The sequence below is a fragment of the Nymphalis io genome, chromosome 25 (assembly GCF_905147045.1).
Source record: "Nymphalis io chromosome 25, ilAglIoxx1.1, whole genome shotgun sequence".
NCBI lineage: Eukaryota > Metazoa > Arthropoda > Insecta > Lepidoptera > Nymphalidae > Nymphalis > Nymphalis io.
The window spans coordinates 7,427,176-7,449,067 of record NC_065912.1 but is presented as its reverse complement, the minus strand read 5'-3'; the positions used below and the strand labels follow the sequence as shown (position 1 = coordinate 7,449,067).

Below are 21,892 nucleotides of genomic sequence, written 5' to 3'. Positions count from 1 at the left end.
ATACTTGTAAATAATTACATTATGCCATGAAGTTAATTAGAATGAATCTCTACCATTTTCCTTGACGTTCATGGGCTATCTAATTAACGTTGTTATTTGAATAAATGGCTCTTTTTCTGTCATTAGTAATATGACATTCGAAAGATAAAGAAACACATTATATTATTATGATGGTCTCTAATATTTGTTTAACAACAAAAAAATGTATAATTATAGGTTATGGAGTTGATAAAGGAAGTTTAGATATTGAGGTAGAATATTATATTTTTGATGTATTGGAAAACTCGTTCAAGTCTTGATTTTTCAAGGGTTAAAATAGGGTTTATCTAGATGGATATTAGACATTCCACAGATTATATTTAACTTTATCGAAACTGTATATTATTCTAGGAAAGGTGATGTTTATAATGTAAAAATTTTAAACTATTTAGGTATTTTAATTCGTCCAAATCTCGATGTCCTTTTGTTGTATGTGTTTTGCTTAATCTATTGTTCTATCTACGTTGTATATGGCTAACCGTTTACCATAGATATTTTGTTAAGTAAATATTTATGATATGAATGATAATGTAATTTTGTTATTATTTTGCGCTGCTTGCAGTAAACAGTCAGCCTTAACAATCTACATTTATATTGAACACAACTACATTTTTTATCATTATAAGGATATAATTAAACATAGTATATTTAAACATTTTGACTAGCACAGATAATTAATTTAACAATATGACTTTTTTACATATTATTTAGTATGTATTTTAAATGATACTAAAACTATATAAACATTGATAAATATTATTTATATATTTAAACAAACGTACATTTTATTAGACATTTACGAGTATAACAAATATATAATATTTTTAACGCTTTGCGTTGAATCATAATAACTTAAGCATATTAAAAATAATTCAATGTACTTAGTGAAAAAACATCGAACATAACAAAGTTAAACAATTTATAGTTGAATTATTAAAGGCGGTTTGATGAATCGTCAGTTAGGTTAATTGATAATCCGTATCGTTGAGTTTCGTGGCGTTTGTAGTCTCTTTTTTTTTCTCCTAGCCGGGCTTGGGTTACTTATTCATGTCTGTTTCCTACAAGTGATGAGAGCTTGTCATATCCTTAAAGTTTTATCCTTAAATTCTTGTTCAAATTGTTGTTTCAAACTGTTAATTGGTTACTGCTTCGATTTGCTTGGAGTTCTAGCGATGTTATATTTCTCATTAAGCAGGATTTTACGGAAAAGTAATTTCAAAAAGTACTTGTAGTTTCTGAGATTATCGCATATAAACTATCCAGCTTAATTAACGCATAATATAGATACAGATATAAATAATAAGCATAGATTGATGTATGTAGATAGGCGAGAAAAGGCGTAGGTATATACTCTACATTTGCCGGTGATTAATTTATACAACTTACATAGATAATTATGTGTGTATTAACACATTCACGTGATCATATAAGTAATTTTAGATATATTGTTTTTTTTTTTATTTTAGTCTGGATAATAATCAGTAAAAAAATTGGAATAATCTTCCATGTTATTTAACCTCATAACCAGCTTTACTGATATTCATGATAAGGATAGATCAGAAATTATTGTGCGTGAAATACCGTTACTTACATAATAAATTTGCAGATAAAAAAACTTATACATTGAGTTAAAATTTGATGTTTTCTAAAAATAACATTTGTATAATTAAATTGCACAACTTAACGATGATCGAAAAGATTATTTACAAAAATAAAATTCTTTCTTTTATATAGAGCTGCTATCTGTTATTCTTTATATCATGTCAAGAAAAAAAAAACCGATTTGACAAATTAAATTATTCGATATTAAATCGATTAATAGATTTTTGAAAGCTAACAAACTCGGACTGTCCGAAAAATATTACGAAGCTTTGCGCCAATATCGTTTAAACAAACACAAAACCAGGAAAAATAAAGAGATGCCAGCTCTATTTTAAACATACATTACAATTTCAACCCACACATCTAATTAAAACCTGCTACTCATATTAATATAGAGATAGTAGCTACAATCGATGTTTCATTAGCACAATTATGGCAAGTGAATAAATCTACAAGTTATATAAATACTCCACAAAATAATAATGATAATTATCCAACATCATAAATTATTTTTATCTTATATAATAAAGCTAATCTGGTACTTTTTAATAAGCTATATTAAATAAATTAAAGTGTAAAGTTCACCATACACACAATATACGACATAACGAGAGAGTTCGAAATCTAATCTAATGACATGTCAACAGTTGTAAATATATTTAACGGATAACTTGTTTGCAAGGACAAGAAACTTTGCTTATCAGGGTCTTTTGTAAAACATGTTTTTTATTTACTTCTTAAATATATAAAAAAAAAACTATAAATTAATTCAATGACTAGAATAAGTTAAGAACATAATTAAAAGAAAAATTAACGCTGGTAACACTGTAACACGTGTCATATAAATCATTAAATTCGAAGCAAAGTTTCTTCATACAAAGAATAAGTATTAGTTATAAATGTTTTAAGTAATTAATAAATGGACTCGCAGTCTGGTGGATGGTAGTTACCGAAGACGTTGAGCTCGTAGAGGCTCGCGAGGGTTATGAACAGAAGATACCACACCATCAGTACGGCGCCGAACTTGCGGTCGAGTTTCCAGCCGTTGGCGTGTGTCGCTACCACGAGGAATATAACCGTCGAGAACAGAGACAGCGTTGAGTAGATTAAACCTAAAAATATATATTTATAATAAAATATTTGTTGGAGTTTTATATTGAATTGTAAAAAATACAGATACATTTTATCATCATGTCATGTATCATATGTTAAACTAGTAAAAGGTAGTAAATTGTCTATGGATTAATCTTAATATCTTTGATTAGTGACAGTCCGCCAGACGTACAGTCTACGTCAGATATCTTTAGAAATTAACACATATACCTACTCGTATAGTTAACGAGTATAGTGATAATAATATAGTAACTTACGCTGACACATGCACTGTAAGAATCATAAACCACTAAGACAGCTTTGCTTATTTTAGCGTTGTAAGAAAAGGCGATGCAGAAAAATAACTAATTCCTTACACCGTCAATGCGCCGCCGTCAATTTTTTGCTTCAAATTAAACTGGCTTAAAATAAATATCTCTTAATAAGTTGAACCCTCAATACTCAACCAGTAATGCATGCCCAAATTCATTTTCTCAAACGAGAAGTTAAGTTTCATCCTTAAATTCTTGCTTAAACAAATATATAATATATTCAATATCCGTTCATTTTACCATTCATTACCTTTGCTAATGACGTTAACATGACTGCCGGGCTGAATGATAGCGGTCTGAATGAACCAGGGCAAGCCCAGGCAGACTAGAATATCGAAAACGTTGGAGCCGACTGCGTTTGAAACTGCCATATCACCGTAACTGTAGAACAAATATTTTGTTAATTATTATTTGATCTACCGTTGTATTTTTAATTTGGATTTCGTATATCAAAAAGGTCGTACATTAAAACAAAAACAAGTTCAAAAACTAGAGACAGAAAAGATTTATCGTACTAAAAATTCTTAATAAACGCAAATTGATCATTTGAATTCTGTATTTGAATTATAGAACAATCTTTATTTATTTTTTAATATGAATATACCCTTCCTTGATGACTGCGAGGGAGGAGAGTGCATCTGGAACGGAGACACCTGCAGCCACGAATGTCAGACCCATCACCGTATCGGGAATGCCAAGTGTGTAACCTGAACATGGAATCAATTGTTACGTCAGCTTTGAGTACCTTTATTACCAACATTACAAATAAATAAGTCCGAAAACTTAAGTAGTGTATTTTCTTGCCACACATAGAATCACATCTTTAAAATTCAAGTGGCATAATTTAAAAATCAATAAATCAAATAATATGTAAAATGCATGACTAACAGAGTATTAATGGAAAATAGTTAACAAAGTGCCAAGTAAGTTAAGTAAGTGAAAAAAGGTTTGGTAATGTTACATTGCTTTTAGGTCATTAGTATATCTGCAATAGGTATATTTGATCTTAACGGCAAAAAATTTCTGAGGTTAAAGTTTTCCTGAATTTGATTGATTGTTGAATTTCTTACTAAAATTTGTAATTCTAGTTTTTAGTATATAGATCACAAAATCTTACCAATAATAGTTATCATCCACACCATAAAGTAGGAGTAGAAAGAGATCCAGAGCATAGAGATGATGAACGTGATGGGATACCACCGACCACGGCAGTCGGGCATCGTGTGGCGACATGACCAATGGACGGGGTAGGCCACGTACCAGCACGCCAGCTGCACCACATCTGAGAGTAGATATAAAATTCAAACTATTTATATCAAATATTTAGTAAGGCATTTAACATTTCTGTATCAGCGTTATAATTCAGTAATAGCTTGCATACCTCGTTGGTCAATTAGCTACAAAAACAAACAACTGCAGATCCGGATTGATCAGTGGAACTTAATGGAACTAACCCAGAGTGTAAGCCTACTTTGCACTCCGAGTTACTAAAATTAAATTCACGGTTTTTTTTTCCAAGAAACACTTTACTTGCTGTCTGGAGTTAGGAATTTGAAATTAGCACACTTACATACATAAAGTTCGTAAAGCTGTGATGGATTATGGCAATACCTTAAGCTAACTGTGTCTTCTTCAATAATAACAGAAAGAGATAAATTAGTGTTTAACTAAACAGATGCTAAGCAAAGTTAAAAGAAATATTTTTATAAATTTTGTATTTCATAAAAAAAAATCTTATACATTGTCGCATCTATATGAGATACGCTCTTACTTGCATTAGATTCAATACAAACTCGTATATGATTAGTTGCTCTACAAAATGTACCCCTAAACAAAAGTCTCTATATATTGTGTCTTCGATAAATGTGGTTGACACGTGCTGATAATTACACTGGTTCACTCTCCCTTTCAGCACAGCAATACACAGTATTTGTTTATACTATAATTTTTTGTAGAATTGACTGCTATCCATGCCAAAATTCGTATGTAATAATGTAGTAATCTGTGTATAAGTATGTAGGTGTGTGTGTGTGTATTTTTTAATACAACTGTTAAATTTAAAAAATCGAAAATAATATTATTATATAAGTTTTGGATCTTGTATGAACCTTAAGCAAATATGAAATAACTCACTGGCTCCGATAGGCTTAACAAGAGGATCGATGGCTGTTTCAGGATTGTATTCCTTGGCTTTGTAGTAAGCCTGTTGCGCTGGTGCCTGAAATTTGAAAATACTAAATTGAATTTAGACGCTCATTATAATATACTATATATATGCACATTAAATATGTTATAAAAATTAATACAAAAAACATCTGTTACAAAATATTATTGGTCCTTACATATGAAATTAGCGTTTTGTCGTACTGACCACTTTGATCTGAAATATCTCCTCTTTGGTTAAGAATTCCAAATTCAAATTTATAAATTCATTTTGCTGGTACATTTGAGTTTTGAAAACAGTCATTCATTTGTTTTTTTCTCATTATTTTTTTCTTTGGCGTCGCTTATTACCGCACAATGGAAAACATGAAATATCGGTATATTTACGAGTACGAGTTCTACAGTGGCACCAGTGCTGCAGAAACAGCTCGAAGGATTAATGATGTTTACGGCACTGGTGTCGCAAAAGAAAGCACGGTACGTTTTTGGTTTCAACGTTTTCCTTCTGGAAATTTCGACCTTCAGAACCAACCCCGTGGACTGCCGGAGACCAAACTGGAAAATGAAGAATAAAAGGCTATTGTGGAAGCGGATTCATCACAAAGCACTTCAGAGATAGCTGCAGGCTTCGGGGTAAGTGATAAAACTGCATTAATCCAATCGAAGCAAATCGGGAAAGTAAAAAAACTTCAACGATGGGTACCTCATGAATTGAGTGAATCGAACTTGCAAACACGCGTCGACTGCTGTGTTACTTTGCTCAACCGACACAATAATAAAGGGATTTTAAATTGAATCATTACTTGTGATGAAAAGTGGATACTGTACGATAATCGGAAGCGCTCGTCGCAATGGCTGAACTCTGGAGACCCAGCCGAATCCTGCCCTAAACGAAAATTGACTCAGAAAAAGTTACTTGTGAGTGTTTGGTGACTAGCGCCGGTGTCGTTCACTACAGCTTTCTAAAATCTGGCTAAACGATTATGGCAGATATCTATTGTCAGTAACTGTAGACCATGAAGGAAGAACTAGCTGCTAAACAACCGAGATTGGTCAATCGCTCTAGGCCACTGCTGCTTTACGACAACGCAAGACCACACACACCACAAGAAACAACCACTAGGTTAGATGAGCTACAATTGGAATGTCTGCGACATCCACCGTACTCCCCGAACCTTGCTCCAACAGATTACCATTTTTTCTGGAATTTGGACAACTTCTTACAAGGAAAAAAATTCAACTCCGATGCGGCAGTCCAAACCGCCTTCAAAGAGTTTATTGATTCTTGCCCCCATGGTTTTTTTAGTAAAGAGATCAATGAAGTACCTATGAGATGGCAAAGATGCATAGATAACAACGGTGCATAAAGTATGATTAATTAAATATATTTTACAAAAAAAAAAACTTTATATTCCTCCCGTACAAAACGCCAATTTCATATGTAAGGACCTAATATATGCATATAAAATATGTACATACCTTTGTCTCTTTTGATCAAAATCAAAAGATTATAAAAAAATTGTTATCATCATGGAAAATTATATTAAAAATCACCGCTAAAAATGCTTTGTTTAAAATAGCTGTACCTGTGGCGCGGGCTGTGATCCGGGCGTCGCCGGTCCGGTTGCGGCCGGAGCGGGCGCGGCCGGGCCGGGCTGCGCTGGCGACGCGGAGTCGCCCCAGCCTGTCGCGGCGGTTGCGGGTTGTTGCTAAATAAATCAGAATAAAGTATACTTAGATTTAAGTAGCCGTTTACTTTTGGATCGAAATATTACGAGATTCAATTAAACGTAGAACTTAGTTTGTAATGTCTAATACATAGAGAACCTGCCAGGATTATATTGTCGTAGCCGATGCCACTTTCAGGCTACGCACATGGAACGGCTGTTTGAAAGAAGTGCTCTCTGTGCGTTTGGTGTATTTGGTGTTTGTGTTATCTATTTGTATTTACGTTATTTATACATTCCTTACATGTTTTTGTTCAGATCGTGATTGGTTAAAGCTTATAAGATCAAGGTCGCTATACCAGTGCGGTTTCGTTCCAAGCTCGGTCCGGATCCCAGGCGTGGCTCGGGTCCCAGACGGCAGTAGGATCCGCATTGTACGCTGCGTTGTCATACGCCCCATCAGGGTTGTACGCTGTTGATTACGATTATATTATTTTCTATTACGATTGTGTATTTCAGAGTTATTAATTATTAACGCTTACCAGCGACATTGATTTTTTATTTAAAATAGATCTATATAATTAATTTCAATCACAAAAAGAGTAACTATCAACAAATCTGGACAAAGGCCTCCCCCAAGGATTTCCACGTTGGCCGGTCTTGCGCTGCCTGCATCCAACGACTTCCCGCGACTCGTTCTAAGTCATCGGTCCACCTTATAGGGGGCCTGCCCATGCTGCGTCTTCCGGTTCATGGTCGCCACTCGAGAACCTTTCTGCCCCAGCGGCCGTCAGTTCTGCGATCAATGTGCCCCGCCCACTGCCACTTCAATTTAGCAATTATTCGGGCTATGTCGGTTACTTTGGTTCGCTTGCGGATTTCATCATTTCTGATTCGATCTCGCAGAGAAACTCCGAGCTTAGCCCTCTCCATTGCCCTTTGAGTGACCTTGAGCCTTCTTATGAGGCCCATTGTGAGCGACCACGTCTCTGATCCATAAGTAATCACTGGCAACACACACTGGTCGAAGACTTTCGACTTGAGACACTGCGGTATTTGGGATGAGATGATATCGTGTAGCTTCCCGAACGCTGCCCAGACGAGTTGAATTCGACGATTGACCTCTTTCTTGAAGTTGGACCTACCTAGTTGGATGGTCTGACCTAGGTAGACATAGTTGTCTACAACTTCGAGTGCAGAATTTCCAACCTTGACTTGAGTAGGTGCAACATGGATGTTCGACATTATTTTCGTCTTGTCCATGTTCATTTTTAGACCCACTTGTTGGAAAATCCTGCTGAGGTCATCGAGCATAGTGCCGAGGTCTTCCAAGGTCTCAGCCATAATAAGAATGTCATCGGCAAATCGAAGATGAGTGATGTACCCGCCGTTGATATTGATGCCAAGTCCATTCCAGTCCAGAAGCTTGAAAACATCTTGCAATGCAGCTGTAAACAGTCTGCAGTTGGATAGGTTTTGAGTTCTGATCCTGGAGTCGGATCGACATGGTAGCATTCTCGTACAAGCACTTTAACACCCTAATGTACCGATAATCAATTTGGCACCTTTGAAGAGAATTCAGCACGGCCCAGGTTTCGATCGAATCAAAGGCTTTCTCATAGTCCACAAACGCTAAGCAAAGTGGCTGGTTATACTCCTCAGTCTTTTGTATAACTTGCCGCAGCGTATGTATGTGGTCTATGGTGCTAAAGCCTTTCCGGAATCCGGCTTGTTCGGGTGGCTGGAAGTCGTCAAGCCTTTGCTCGAGACGATTCGTAATGACTCTCGAAAACAACTTGTAAACATGGCTCAGCAGTGAGATAGGCCTGTAATTCTTCAGAAGGGTATTATCACCCTTCTTAAAGAAAAGAACCACCACACTTCTGTGCCATACCTTTGGCGTTTGACCTTTGGCTATGACGGAGTTAAAAAGCCTCTGAAGAGCCCTGAGGATCGGTGTACCACCCGCCTTCAGAAGCTCGGCTGTAACACCATCATCACCAGGTGCCTTGTTGTTCTTAAGTTGTTCGAGAGCCATTCTAATCTCGAAAAGACTGACATCCTGAAAATCTTCAGTGTGACACTACACTTGGGTTAGTCTTGCTCTGTCATTCTTTAATTTATCATTCAATAATTTCCTCATCACTAGTTAAACTCAAATGTCATCTCAATTCAAGGTTGAAATTGTTTATTTACCTTCTTTTCTATTGTCATTGGAATAAACATAGTACAATGATATTTATATTCAAAACTAACTTACAATAAATATCCTGAAATGGAAAAATAACGCAATTCACTACGACTATATTTACCAGCGGGCTCCTTCGTTGTGTCGTTGTCCTGTCCCTCCATTTGCGTGTACTGGCCTTCCGCTGCAGGCGCGCTCGGTGGCTGACCACCTGCACTTCTAATGAGACAACATATTAAATTAACACTATTAAATTAATTTACACTATTAAATTTAAATTTTTAATTAAATATTAAATTTAATTAACACTATTAAATTGACAAATAAATAAAGTGCTATGAATATTAATTCCTAAACGGGAACTTTTCTCGTCAAGTTTCAATTCTTGTGATAATCTGTAAAAAGAACTTTTATAATGATAGATCGTTTTACTTGTAAGTAACGAGCGCCGCTTGTTCTTCCCTCGAAGGCAGCTTGAACGGCAACGGGAGGGTCAAGGCCCATCTCTCTAAGGCGTTGTTGAACCTCAGCGCTACGCAGTATACGCCATACATTATCAGCATGAACAACGCTTCAGGCCTGAAAATGGTAGATTTATGAAAATATCCTATAGAAGCAGAAAAAATACTGTTTATCATTGTTTATTGGCTCTAAAAAAATGCACCAAAACTCTGGGCAGAAATGTAAATAGGTTTCACTGTATTATCTACATTTGAAATCATATCATAGTCACATAGATTATAGTCAACAATAATTGTAAGTTAAAAATATAATAAAATAATTCACAAGTAGGCACATATTGGACAATCTGGTAAAATGAACATCTAAGAAATGTTCATTTTCAAATACAAGGTTCTCCAATTGTAGGTCGTAATAGATCCAATACTATAAGTAATCGTACCAGGACACGTAACCATTGGCGATGGTGCAGAGCATGACGAGAATGGAGACGGCGTAAAAGAAGCAGTCGCGGCAGAGCGGCCACCAGTTGAGATGGGACACGGTGCCGGCGCACAGCGCGCACACCGAGATCACGAACATTATGTTGAACACCGCCGACCCGATAACGCCGGACACGCCTGCGGTCATTATCTCTCATTAAAATAATGATGATTGTCAATTATTTATTATTTATAGTTTCGGGGTGGATATATAAAGTGCATTTGAAATTTGAAAGAATCATCATCGAAGCAAAATCAAACTTTTCTGTTGTCTGTTTTTCGAATTCGAAGAGATCATTCTCTTTTCTATGCAAGCGATTGACATTTTCCAATAGTCAATTGTTATAAATTGAAAAACATGTCATTTCTATTTGTTTTCTGCAAACAAAAACATCAATCGTTATGAGATTTTATCGATTTTAGACTTGCAATTTACACTTTCTGAACGACCGATTAAAGCTTCTCACCGATATTTTTGTATATCATATCGTGACCAAATTAATATTTACTACTGTTTGTGTTGTGTATTGCATAAATTTGTAAAAACTAAATGAGTGAAAGGTGTTGCACTTATTTCCAAGTACAATGAGAAATACACTAACCGATATCATCTTGTGCACAGAAGACACCGATGACCACAGTAGCAAGTTCAGGGGCAGAACTGCCCGCAGCCATGAACGTCGCACCAGCAACGTCCGGAGTGAGTTTCAATTCTATACAAGACAGAAAATATTGAGACCTTATACATTCTCCTCAAAAAGGGAGAGGAGGCCTTTAGCCCAGCAGTGGGACATTCACAGGCTGTTACGGATACGTTAGCTATTTCAAGTGTTCTATTTGTCTATAGTTCATGTAATAGCCTCGTGAGAAAACCTGCTAGGAGCTTTTTTTTGTGGGAGATTTGGCATGTTTCTTTTCTTATATTTATAACAGCTCATATTAGGTGACCATACTTTCACGGTAGCATGTGAAAGCGATCCCATGGCACTCCTCGTTAAGACGGAAAGGGTATCGCTGGTTTTTTAGTGGGTATTCCAATGTTCGGGGCGCACTCGGCGCCTAGGACGCGTTTTTCCAGCGTTAAAAAAAAGGTGACCATACTTCTCTATTGTCTTTGGCCAGGAATAGAAAGAGTAAGGCAGGTCAAAAGTTAAAAAATAATAACCTACCTTCACAGATCCTGTCCAAACTTGAGACAAAATATTCATCGCAGACTATTGCCAAGCCGATGAATGTGAAAACCGCGACTAAGATGTGGAGGATGAGACCGCCGTGTCGGCGTGCAGTCTGACCCATAAGTGGCCGCGGAAACTATCACGAGATGTTTTTATATTAACAAATATAAATATATATATATATATATATATATAAATAGTTCGTGTTATGAAATGTTTATATTAAATACTATTATTTAATTGATTTTTCATTATAAGTATTCGTTTAAATATCATAAATACACACTCTCACTGTATTGTATTGATTCATAATTGTCAATTTTAAATTTTTATTTAAAATTGGTTGTAATCGGTATAATGTATTTAACCTTTAAATATAATTAAATTAAAATATATATTTAATACAATGAACTTATGATAACTGAAATAACAAAAACTGAATATCCTTTAATGTTCTAACTGAATAATAACACATAAAATTAAATTCAATTTAACTAGTTCGACAGACGAATATAAACAAAAGAATTTGACGTCAAAAGTTAGGGTAACTATCATTTTAATATTAAGAAGCTACTTATGGTATATAAAATTTGGTATTTCTTTTTAATTAATAACGTAACTGGAAGGCTAACGAGCAGATAGATATGGGATCGTAAATAGTTACCGTTAGCTATGAGAATTTTTTATTATCATCCATTATAATTTTATTCCACACACCTTCAATACGTTGGCAACGATTATGAAAACTAAAATAAAAAAGAATTCAGGCATCTACTCGTAATTACACTAGACATACTTTGTATTGCACAATAAACAATAAAATAGCAGGTAAAAAGATGTAATCATATATATCACCAAGGATCACAGAACTCTTTTTTTCACACATAGATTTTTGACACAAAGTTTTAAATTAAATATTGCACGCATCTATTGCCAGAAAATTAAAACCGAGATTCACTAGCTTTAATTATTTCATACTTTCTTTTCGTTTTATTTTGTAAGTTCACCTGTTCGATAGCTGGTGGTGTGCAGTTCCGGAGAGGATGGACGGTCGGTATAGCATCGATTTCTTCTTCTTTTTCTTCTTCGTCGCGAATCTCTATCGTAGTTTTATCCTGGATAAAATAAAAACAGCAGCATTAATAAATAAAAACAGCAGTTGCAGTCAATAATTAGGTAACCAACAACGGTTTGCTTGTAGAAATTAATTAGATTAGAGGAAACTATACATTAACACTAGTCTTTTTATAAAGTTTATATGCACGGTTATTGTAAGAAATCATTCATTACCATAAGCACTCTTAGTGCTTATGGTAATGAATGATGGTTATGTTTATTGTTTGTAATTACACTGACTCACTTAGAAAGTCCCTTCAGATAGAAGGTTCGTATTTACAGGATCATATTTAACAGACCCGTCGCTGTTGGAGGTTATATGAGGTTTTGTTAACATCGTATTTATAGAACTATTTTTGAACCTAACTAACGGATCTATAATATCCGCTGTATAATATATTTTATATATTTTGTGTGTGTAAACTCGTTCATATAACTACATACGTCATCGCCAAAAAAATATGTATGCGATAAACCGAATCTGTAAAACGGGCCGCTGTTTGAACCCAACTCTTTAAACCGAAACAAAACAATACGTACATGCTGCTTAATAGTAGAGTAACTTATTAATTAGCTACTTTTCTAGACAAACTTCCACATAGTCCACCAATACTACTACCGCTAGTGAGAAGTGAGGTACCACGTACAGTACAGTACAGTAACAGCCTGTTAATGTCCCACTGCTGGGCTAAGGCCTCCTCTCCCTTTTGAGGAGAAGGTTTGGAGCTTATTCCACCACGCTGCTCCAATGCGGGTTGGTAGAATACACATGTGGCAGAATTTCAATGAAATCAGACACATGCAGGTTTCCTCACGATGTTTTCCTTCGCCGTCAAGCACGAGATGAATTATAAACACAAATTAAGCACATGAAAATTCAGTGGTGCTTGCCCGGATTTGAACCCACGATCATCGGTTAAGATTTACGCTTTCTAACCACTAGGCCATCTCGACTTATTATTACCACATACTAAGATAGTTATATAAGTTCGTCCAAAATAAATAAATAAACTTACATCCTCATAACCTGCGTCCTTCTGTTTCTTCTTTTCACCCTCATCTACTTCGACATCTAGACCCTTCATAGCTTTCTTACCATCTACTTTTGTATTTTCTTCTTTATTCGACGTCATTGGTGTCACGTCTGACACTAAAATAAATGAAACAATAATAAATTCACATAGAATTTTATATTTTGGACGAGTCTTCCGACTTACAACCCGAATTCTCCTAGGCGCCTTTGAGTGCGTTTGAGAAGTTTATCTTATTAGTACAAGTAAAAGATCGGTTTAGTTTCATTATTATGCACGTTATTTGAGTCTAATTACACTGGTTCACCCTTTGAACCGGAACACAGTAATACAAAGTATTGATGTTGCCGATGTGTGGGTGGTACCCACCCAACTACACCTATACATCGCTCTACCACAGTATATACTGACAAATTCGTATTAATGAAATGAAAAGTAAATTTTTATTTTTACCTTTAGGACCTTCAACTTTTGTCGCTGTCGCCATCTCAGGAGCTGGTGACACTTTGCCAGGTTCTGGTGATTTGTCCATCTGGTCGACCGGTTCGGATGCGTTGCTCAACACAGCTTGGAATACGGAGTACGCGATGAAGAACACCGACACCGTCAACCATCGGTGTCGGCGAGGTTTTCGCATTCTCTATAACAATAAGATAAATATTTGAAGTTAGTGTTTTAGAGATTTATTTTAAATATACTTACCTATGTCTAACTACCTAGTTACACGTCCTGAATGCCCACTAGAAATGAGGATTTTATGAGATAAAATATTTTCAAATATGTAGCATCTCCGTACCATAGTTTTTGTTAAAACAAATATAAAGAGATAAATCTTCATCTTTATCATAATCGTATTACAGCGGTAAGCGGTCAGTGTTGCGGGTAAAAAAATATATTTTTTTTAAATTTGGATATTATACATTCCTATTTCATACTATACGGTAAAAATCCAACAGCTGCCAACAGTTTGCCAGGTTGGTTGACAGTTGCACAAGGAAAGAGATGTATTATATTGTTAATTATTAGTTATGGTTAAGTAAGAGCAAGTAACTAAAATAGAGTTTTGAAGTACTTGTGTGTAGCGATTAGGTTAGTTTTTCAATTTCCGTACCATTCTGGCTAAAGGGTAAATATGCCACAGTTGGTAGCATTAAGGTATAACCTTCCTCTAAGGTATAACCTTTGTCTGGGCTGGTAGTTTCTGAGCAAGTTTCAGAAATACAAACTAGTACACATAATATTACATTTATACTTTATTCCTATTTATAGTACCTAAATAAGTATAACGCCTTTTATATTATTTACAATAAATAAAAAATATAATATCAAAATTTCGTTTGGAAAGTTTTGAAAAAGATTTCGATAATAAATAAAATAATTATAAATTACAAAGATTATTTATTAATTTCCTTGACACATGTCAACTTGTGTCGAGCCTGTGATAATGTTTTTTTAACAAATAATAATATAGCGATAAATAATTAAAAAAGTAGGTATTGTGAAACTTTTTATTACCAATAAAACCTCTATTACCGTATTGCTCATCACATTCGAGTTTTACTACGGCCGTTAAAGTTTATCGTTAAGAAGTTATATTATATTGAAATACAAATTGAATAAGTTTTATATGAAATACGTTTTTAATCAGTTTCAAATATTGGTAATTTTGACGGATTTTAAAAACATATAATATTAACGATGCACAAATTTTCATAGAAATATTAAGAATATATTTTTGTTTTCTCTTGCAAAAGACGAGTTTGAAAGAGTTTGTTTTTCTTGTTTCGCTTTCAAGTCCTAACCTTTAAACTGATCATTATGAAATTTGCATATACGTTGAAAAAGAGAAAAGGACCACCTGGCGAAGCAGCGGACGGAATCTAGTTTAAATTGATGTAAACCAATAAACATTTGTTTTTTTTTATTCCTTAAAACAGGGCTTTTAGTTGTATTACGATATCTGCGCTGGAAGTAAGAAATAATGAACAACAGTTCAGCTACACACTGAAATGTTTTCTATTTATCAAATCGATATGGGCGAATGTTTTGTATTTGGAATATCGCGCAGGTTTAAATAATCGGTTAAAATGCTTGTGTTAGTCCATCAAGTCGAATTTGTTTTTTTTTTAAATATTATTAAGAAGCCAACAGCAAACGAGAACACATGCTGTGAATCATTTTAAACCTATGATTAACATTGATTTAGTAATAGGGATTCACGAAAAATACCTAAGTAATTAATATGATGATTAAATAATAATTTGCGCTACTCTCATAATATTTCTATAAAGGTTTAGTTAGTGAACGAGAGCTAATTGGCCCACATAGGATAGTCGGCGGCGAATTAGTTTTGGAACGTAAAAGACCCGAGGGACAATTTCAATTGGTCACCGCTTACATGAAGTACCTCCTGCGATTAATTAATTATGCTTCGTACGTTATGGACATAGTTCACAATTAGTATTTTATTTTAATTGTATTTTGTTTGTATAATTTAAAGTAATACACATTTATCAATTATTTTACAGCTAAAAATCTATGTTTAGTCTTCTTACGATCTGTTTTGTTGCACAAGGAAGATAAAGGTTCCACAACAAAAACAAAAAAATAGAAGTTCCTATAAAACTCGGACGAAATTGGGGCAGGCCGCTAGTTGAACATAAATGATTTTACAATTGAATGATTATAACATCCGTTTAGTGCTATGAAGTCAACTTTGCAGTCAAACGGAACATTTCATTGGCTTCTTTAGAAGTATCGCGAGTAGATACGTATTGGGAATTTTATATACTTATGAAATTTACTTAATTTACGTTTGTAAATTTAGTAATATATATTTTTAATTATTAGTAGATGGACGGGCAAATGGGTCACCTGATGGTAAGTGATCACGCCCATAGGCAATAGAGCCGTAATAAAATATTCATTATGCCACCTTGGGAACTAAGATGTTATGTCCCTTGTGCCCGTAGTTACATTCGCTCACTCACCCTTGCATCCGGAACACAACAATATTAAATATAAGCGGTATAATGTGTGATGATTGGGTTGGGTGGTACATACCCAGACGGGCTTGCACAAAGCCCTACCACGAAATACAAAAATTATTATAATCTTATCTTACTTTGTTTTTTTGTTTATATATTAATTATACTAGCTTAGCACGTTACCTTAACTATTTAAATGTTTTCTAATTCTAAAACTGTTTACAATTTCAATACCTTTATACAAACGTAGTTTGTTAAAGTGTTTTATAATATAAATCTAAGACATAGTAATGTCATTTTAAGTGAACTGTAGTGCTCTTAAAAATAAAAATAAAGTTCTTTAAATCTAGTTTGACTTTTTGGTCTCTAGAAAGCAACGAGATAATATAATATTTTTATTCTTCTAAATGCATTTTTAAATAACTTAAAAAAGAGGATGTTCTCAATTCATCATATTTGTGACTTTAGAAAAAGACTTTTTTGTTTGGTATGGTTCCTGTTTGGTCCCATTTAAATTAGAAGATAAAATATGAACCCTAAAGGTGAAAAAATAGTGGATTTTTTTGAGCTCGGGTTTTTTTAAAGTTGGTTTTGTTTTTTAAATAGTTCCGTAATCCGTAACAGCCTGTGAATGTCCCACTGCTGGGCTAAAGGCCTCCTCTCCTCTTTTTGAGGAGAAGGTTTGGAGCTTATTCCACCACGCTGCTCCAATGCGGGTTGGTGGAGTTTAAATAGTTAATTATTATTTATTTTTGAGTTGCGTTTAGTAACTGACATAGCTAAGTGAAAGCAAATATTACTTCATAAAATAATTATATGAAACATATAATACTGAAAAAAGTGGAATTAAGAAGGTATATAAAACCTTTTTTTCAGAGAACAGACTGATGAAGATATTAAAACATAATAGCGGCAAGAGTACATTTTGCATCAGGACATGACATAGATGCCATATGAACGTGACGTCACCGACAAAAAATACGAATGGTACATACATGTCAACCAAACTAGTAGCTTATTTATATTGAGTGATGTGTACACATTAATACAAATAAGTTATATACCTGTTGAGTTTGTAAGTATCGATAACAGAAATGATTAATCCCCTTTGTCATCCAGCGAATGCATCAAAGAGAATAGGGCGATAGAGCTCTGTACAGGGGCATAGTATTGATCGAGTCATGTTTGTGTGGGTAGATTCTACCCAACAGTGTCCACAATCAAAAATAAACCGTATTAAAATGAGATACGGCTCAATTTAGAGCATGTTACAAGTCATGTTAATAATTCAGTATGAAATTAAATTAAAATGATGCATACGTGTTTTCCGATGTAAGCCTAAAAGCGGTTTATTTCTGTATCAGATTAATGAAAGCTTTACGTGATGTTGAAAAAAGTAACAAATATTTAATATTCTAATTGTAAACATAAAATTATGATAAATATATGTGTGTTACGAAGGTCCAGTGGCTAAAACGCTTCGAATCTTAATCGAAGATAGCGGGTTCTTACCGGGCATGAACTGATTTGTTTTCATCTGCTTAATTTGTGTTTATAATTTCTCAGTTATTAAATTCACATTTACAGGTTATTTTTATTTAACTATTCCTTATAATAATTTTGTGTAAATCAAAAAAATGTTATTCAATTAAGAAAAGCTATTTGTATCGCTAGTTAATATATGCGTGTAAATGTATTTTAATTAATAGTAAAAATAGTAATAAGTACGTGAATCAAGTTACCAGGATTCTGCATTCAATGGGCTACGATTACTGCGCTACGCTACGTCTACGCCATCTGACTTTCACATGACTGAAGGACTGTCTTGAGAACCGTAGTAGCTAAATAATTTTAATTTATAAATTCGAAATACTTGTAGCTATTGGTGATATCATGACTAAGGATAGTGAGAAATAAAAGTCCAAAATCAAGGGGGGGAATCCCCATGGAATGCATTCAGTTACATCATAGACTAGACATAGACTATTAAGGCATAGAGCTGGAATGCGAATACGATCACTGATAGGCACTTGGTGTTTTATGTTTGGTGATTGAAAATCAATACGAAATGATTATTCATATTACGTATATACGTCATTAACTTGTATTAAGCTCGCGTATCCTTGGTTACCGTGAACTAAAACATCCAAAAAGAATTCATATTACATCCATAAATAATGGTAATATATCGCTCGAAATTGAAATTTTATGCAAATATGTTAATCATTTTAGTAAATCAGACATTTGGTAATCGTGCTATCTCATTCTAACCGAATATCGGCTAATCTTAAGGACTACTGAACAATACAGGAAATGTAATATTGAGCACTAGAGTTTACGCAAGTTGCGTTGTATAATCTAATTTGAATATAGGACCAACGCCTTTATGTGATTTTCGTAGAACAGGGAGTATAACACATAATAACCAAATGATTGTCTTTGGGAATATGAATATTTGAAACCTATTTGAACCAGGGCTGCTGGACTGAGAATTTCTTAACAGAAAAAACTCTGGTATTTTCTATTCAATCATCGGGATTTATAAAAGTCATCTTTGTATTTTCAACGAAATATTTTTACTTACGAATTACTTCTTCCACAGGCACATGTGTTATCTTTATAATCTGTCCTGCTGGTACAGTAAAAAACCATAAACAGAAAAAGAAAAGAAATATTTCAGGAAATTATAATCGTGTATAGAATTTATTGTCTATGATAATTCTATTTTTTAAACTTAATATAGTCAATACGACTTACCTTCTCTAGAATACATTACATAACAGGAGAAAGATTAAATCGACACAGTGTTAATATTTTTAGCGTGTTCATGGTATGAATACCGTAACTAGTACAAATACTAATTTAATAATACATTGTTTTGAAGTGTTATTGCTTAATAGAACAAAAATTTAATTTACGTCTTAAAATAGCTAATGGCTTTAAAGTGAGATGGTCTAGTGGTTAGAACGCGTGAATCTTAACCGATGATCGTGGGTTCAAACCCGGGCAAGCACCACTGAATTTTCATGTGCTTTATTCGTGTTTATAATTAATCTCGTGCTTGATGGTGAAGGAAAGCATCGTGAGAAAACCTGCATGTGTCTAATTTCATTGAAATTCTGCCACATGTGTATTCTACCAATCTGCATTGGAGCAGCGTGGTGGAATAAGTTCCAAACCTTCTCCTCAAAAGGGAGAGGAGGCCTTAGCCCAGCTGTGGGACATTAACCGGCTGTTACTGTTACTGTTAAAGTGAGACGCTACATGCGTTGAAACGTTAGTCCTGTCGCATATCAAGTAATAATGTAACCGGAAATGCTGAGCAAACTTTGCGTTTATTTCAAATTATATCCTCGTGCTGTTTGCAGCTTAAAAGCTTGGACATTGGAGTTACTGTGCAAAGAATTGCTTAAACATAGAACAACCCAACTTAGAGAATTCACTAGTGGATGGTTAATTTTTGTCCAGATAATCAGAATTACGATATAACGAGAAATGTTGCAAGCATTCTTGTCACATCTACGCGACCATATCTGATAGTAGCTATTCTTTATTTTGAATTATATATACCTATTCAAGTCCTCAATATAAATAATTATTATGTTATATACAACATTTTTATAAAATACAAAATTAAAATAAAAAGAACAAAATACACATTACAAATTTAAAGCAATTATTATGTAAATATATGAATATATTATCCTTCTGTGAACACATTCAGCGTGCAGCTTCAACGTGAATTTTAATGGAACGAAAATCTATTTATAAATGTAAATGAAAAGGTTTCATCGTGACAATGTGTGTGTATCGAATTACGTCACAACACGGGACACGAAAACATTGTATACCGAGATCCGATTTGTACAAATAAACATATACATTACATAATATTTGCCCTTATGTTGTATATATAATATTTAAGTATGTTAATCTTGTTTTCTCAAATATTTAAAGTGAATTGTATTCTTTTTTGAGAAATAAATTCTTAAACCATAAATCATATTATTTTATTGCCGAGTCGAAATGTCACTGTGATTGGAACAAGATAACTTTAACCAAGAAGGAACCAGTGAAGGATAACATGATTAGGAAACCTTAAATTATTGCCAGATACTGTCCGTGTTTACATGTGTATTCATAAAATTGGAGAAGTTTTGCCATTCCGATATTTATTGACAGTTGTGTTATATACAACCACAGTGAAACAGCGAGCTGAATAAATACGAAACCTTATAGGAGAAAAGTTTTCTCAGGAATAGGAAATTTACTATTTGTTATTTAGTTCGTTTGGTAACAGTATTTGAAATCGTATTTATTGGAGTAATGTAACAGAACATTATCCAACAAGAAGCCTTACGATGGATTAAAGAATGATTATCTAAAGCCATCTTTTTGACGGATCATCGTATCATGTCCTGACGGTTTGTTTTATGTGCTGATTAATATATAATTTAAATTTATTTGTGCTGCACAAAGGGATAATGCTGTTAGCGTTAAGGAAGCTTGGCCAAACGTTTTTAAACGGACGTGTTTGGCTTTTAACGGTCGTGTCCGGTATAATATTTACTTGTCCGTTTCGGTTCAGCCTTTTTTCAATATATAACATCGAGTTTCAGATAGTCGAATTTATATACAAAAAATACCTACGTCTGGCTTAAAGAAATAATTATGTCTTGTTATTAGAGCTAAAAGTTCGGCTTAATGAAAAGCCGAGTTCAGCTTTTGTATTTTAGAAGAAACATGGCAATATCGTGCCAGCATTAATGCTAAATGGTCATGAATTTTAACTTCTCAACAAATAAAAAACGCTAATATATTCCAAATAACGCAAAAAGTCTATAATTCTTATATAAAAAAGTTTATATTTCGCAATTTTCCATGCCTTATAAAGATAATTGCTTTTTCTCTCGCTAAAATATATAAAAAAACGTGTGAAAAAATAATATAAATACCACTTTATAAACAACATTTAAATTGCATATTTCATATAATGAAATGGCTCTCTATTCTACACCAAATTCGCGAAAACCTTCTAATTACGAGGTCGAGTTTAACTCTCACTGTATGATACTTATTATTCACGCTATCATGGAAACATTAAATAAGTTATTCAAAATATATAAAAAAACATTGTCTTTTTTCGTTTTAACTTGCCTGAAAATTTATTGTTTTAAAATAAACTATTTATAAGTTGTCATGACCTCGATAGCCAGATATAAGGCAGATCCAAAGCCATCCTGGGTTCAAATCCCAGGTTAGGCCGATAAAAAGCTATTGGGTTTTTCTGTCGAAAATTCTCAGTAGCAGCCCAGAGTCTCGAAGTTGGAAGTGTGTGGTTGGTCCAGCGCCTAAGCTCTTTCCGGCCGTGTCGGATTGCCATTCCATCGGATTATGAGGGCGAAGGAATAGAAAGTGCTTGCCCAAACACTTTGACTATAATATCCTATATTAGTAGCTAGTCTCTATTGAGATTGTCCACCGTGGCCGAAATCGGTCAAGAGGACATCATTTGTAAGTGTCAACAAAGCTCATGTATGTTTATATTTAAGATTAGTA

General features: G+C 34.1%; 1 protein-coding gene across 1 annotated transcript in view; it reads right to left on the bottom strand.

Moving 5' to 3' along the window:
* Positions 1-2,188: 2,188 nt before the first annotated feature.
* Positions 2,189-21,892, bottom strand: part of LOC126778121 (probable sodium/potassium/calcium exchanger CG1090) — a 34,510-nt gene continuing 14,806 nt past the window's right edge. Inside the window, exons 2-16 of the mRNA XM_050501520.1 lie at positions 13,800-13,986; positions 13,332-13,465; positions 12,207-12,314; positions 11,194-11,335; positions 10,627-10,737; positions 9,985-10,162; positions 9,516-9,662; positions 9,208-9,302; positions 7,255-7,367; positions 6,815-6,937; positions 5,199-5,283; positions 4,183-4,347; positions 3,670-3,772; positions 3,316-3,446; positions 2,189-2,753 (exon numbers count right to left, since the gene is read on the bottom strand). Of these exons, the coding sequence (XP_050357477.1) occupies positions 2,554-2,753; positions 3,316-3,446; positions 3,670-3,772; positions 4,183-4,347; positions 5,199-5,283; positions 6,815-6,937; positions 7,255-7,367; positions 9,208-9,302; positions 9,516-9,662; positions 9,985-10,162; positions 10,627-10,737; positions 11,194-11,335; positions 12,207-12,314; positions 13,332-13,465; positions 13,800-13,986 (2,022 nt within the window). The 3' untranslated portion in view covers positions 2,189-2,553. The remainder of the gene's footprint in view (positions 2,754-3,315; positions 3,447-3,669; positions 3,773-4,182; positions 4,348-5,198; positions 5,284-6,814; positions 6,938-7,254; positions 7,368-9,207; positions 9,303-9,515; positions 9,663-9,984; positions 10,163-10,626; positions 10,738-11,193; positions 11,336-12,206; positions 12,315-13,331; positions 13,466-13,799; positions 13,987-21,892) is intronic.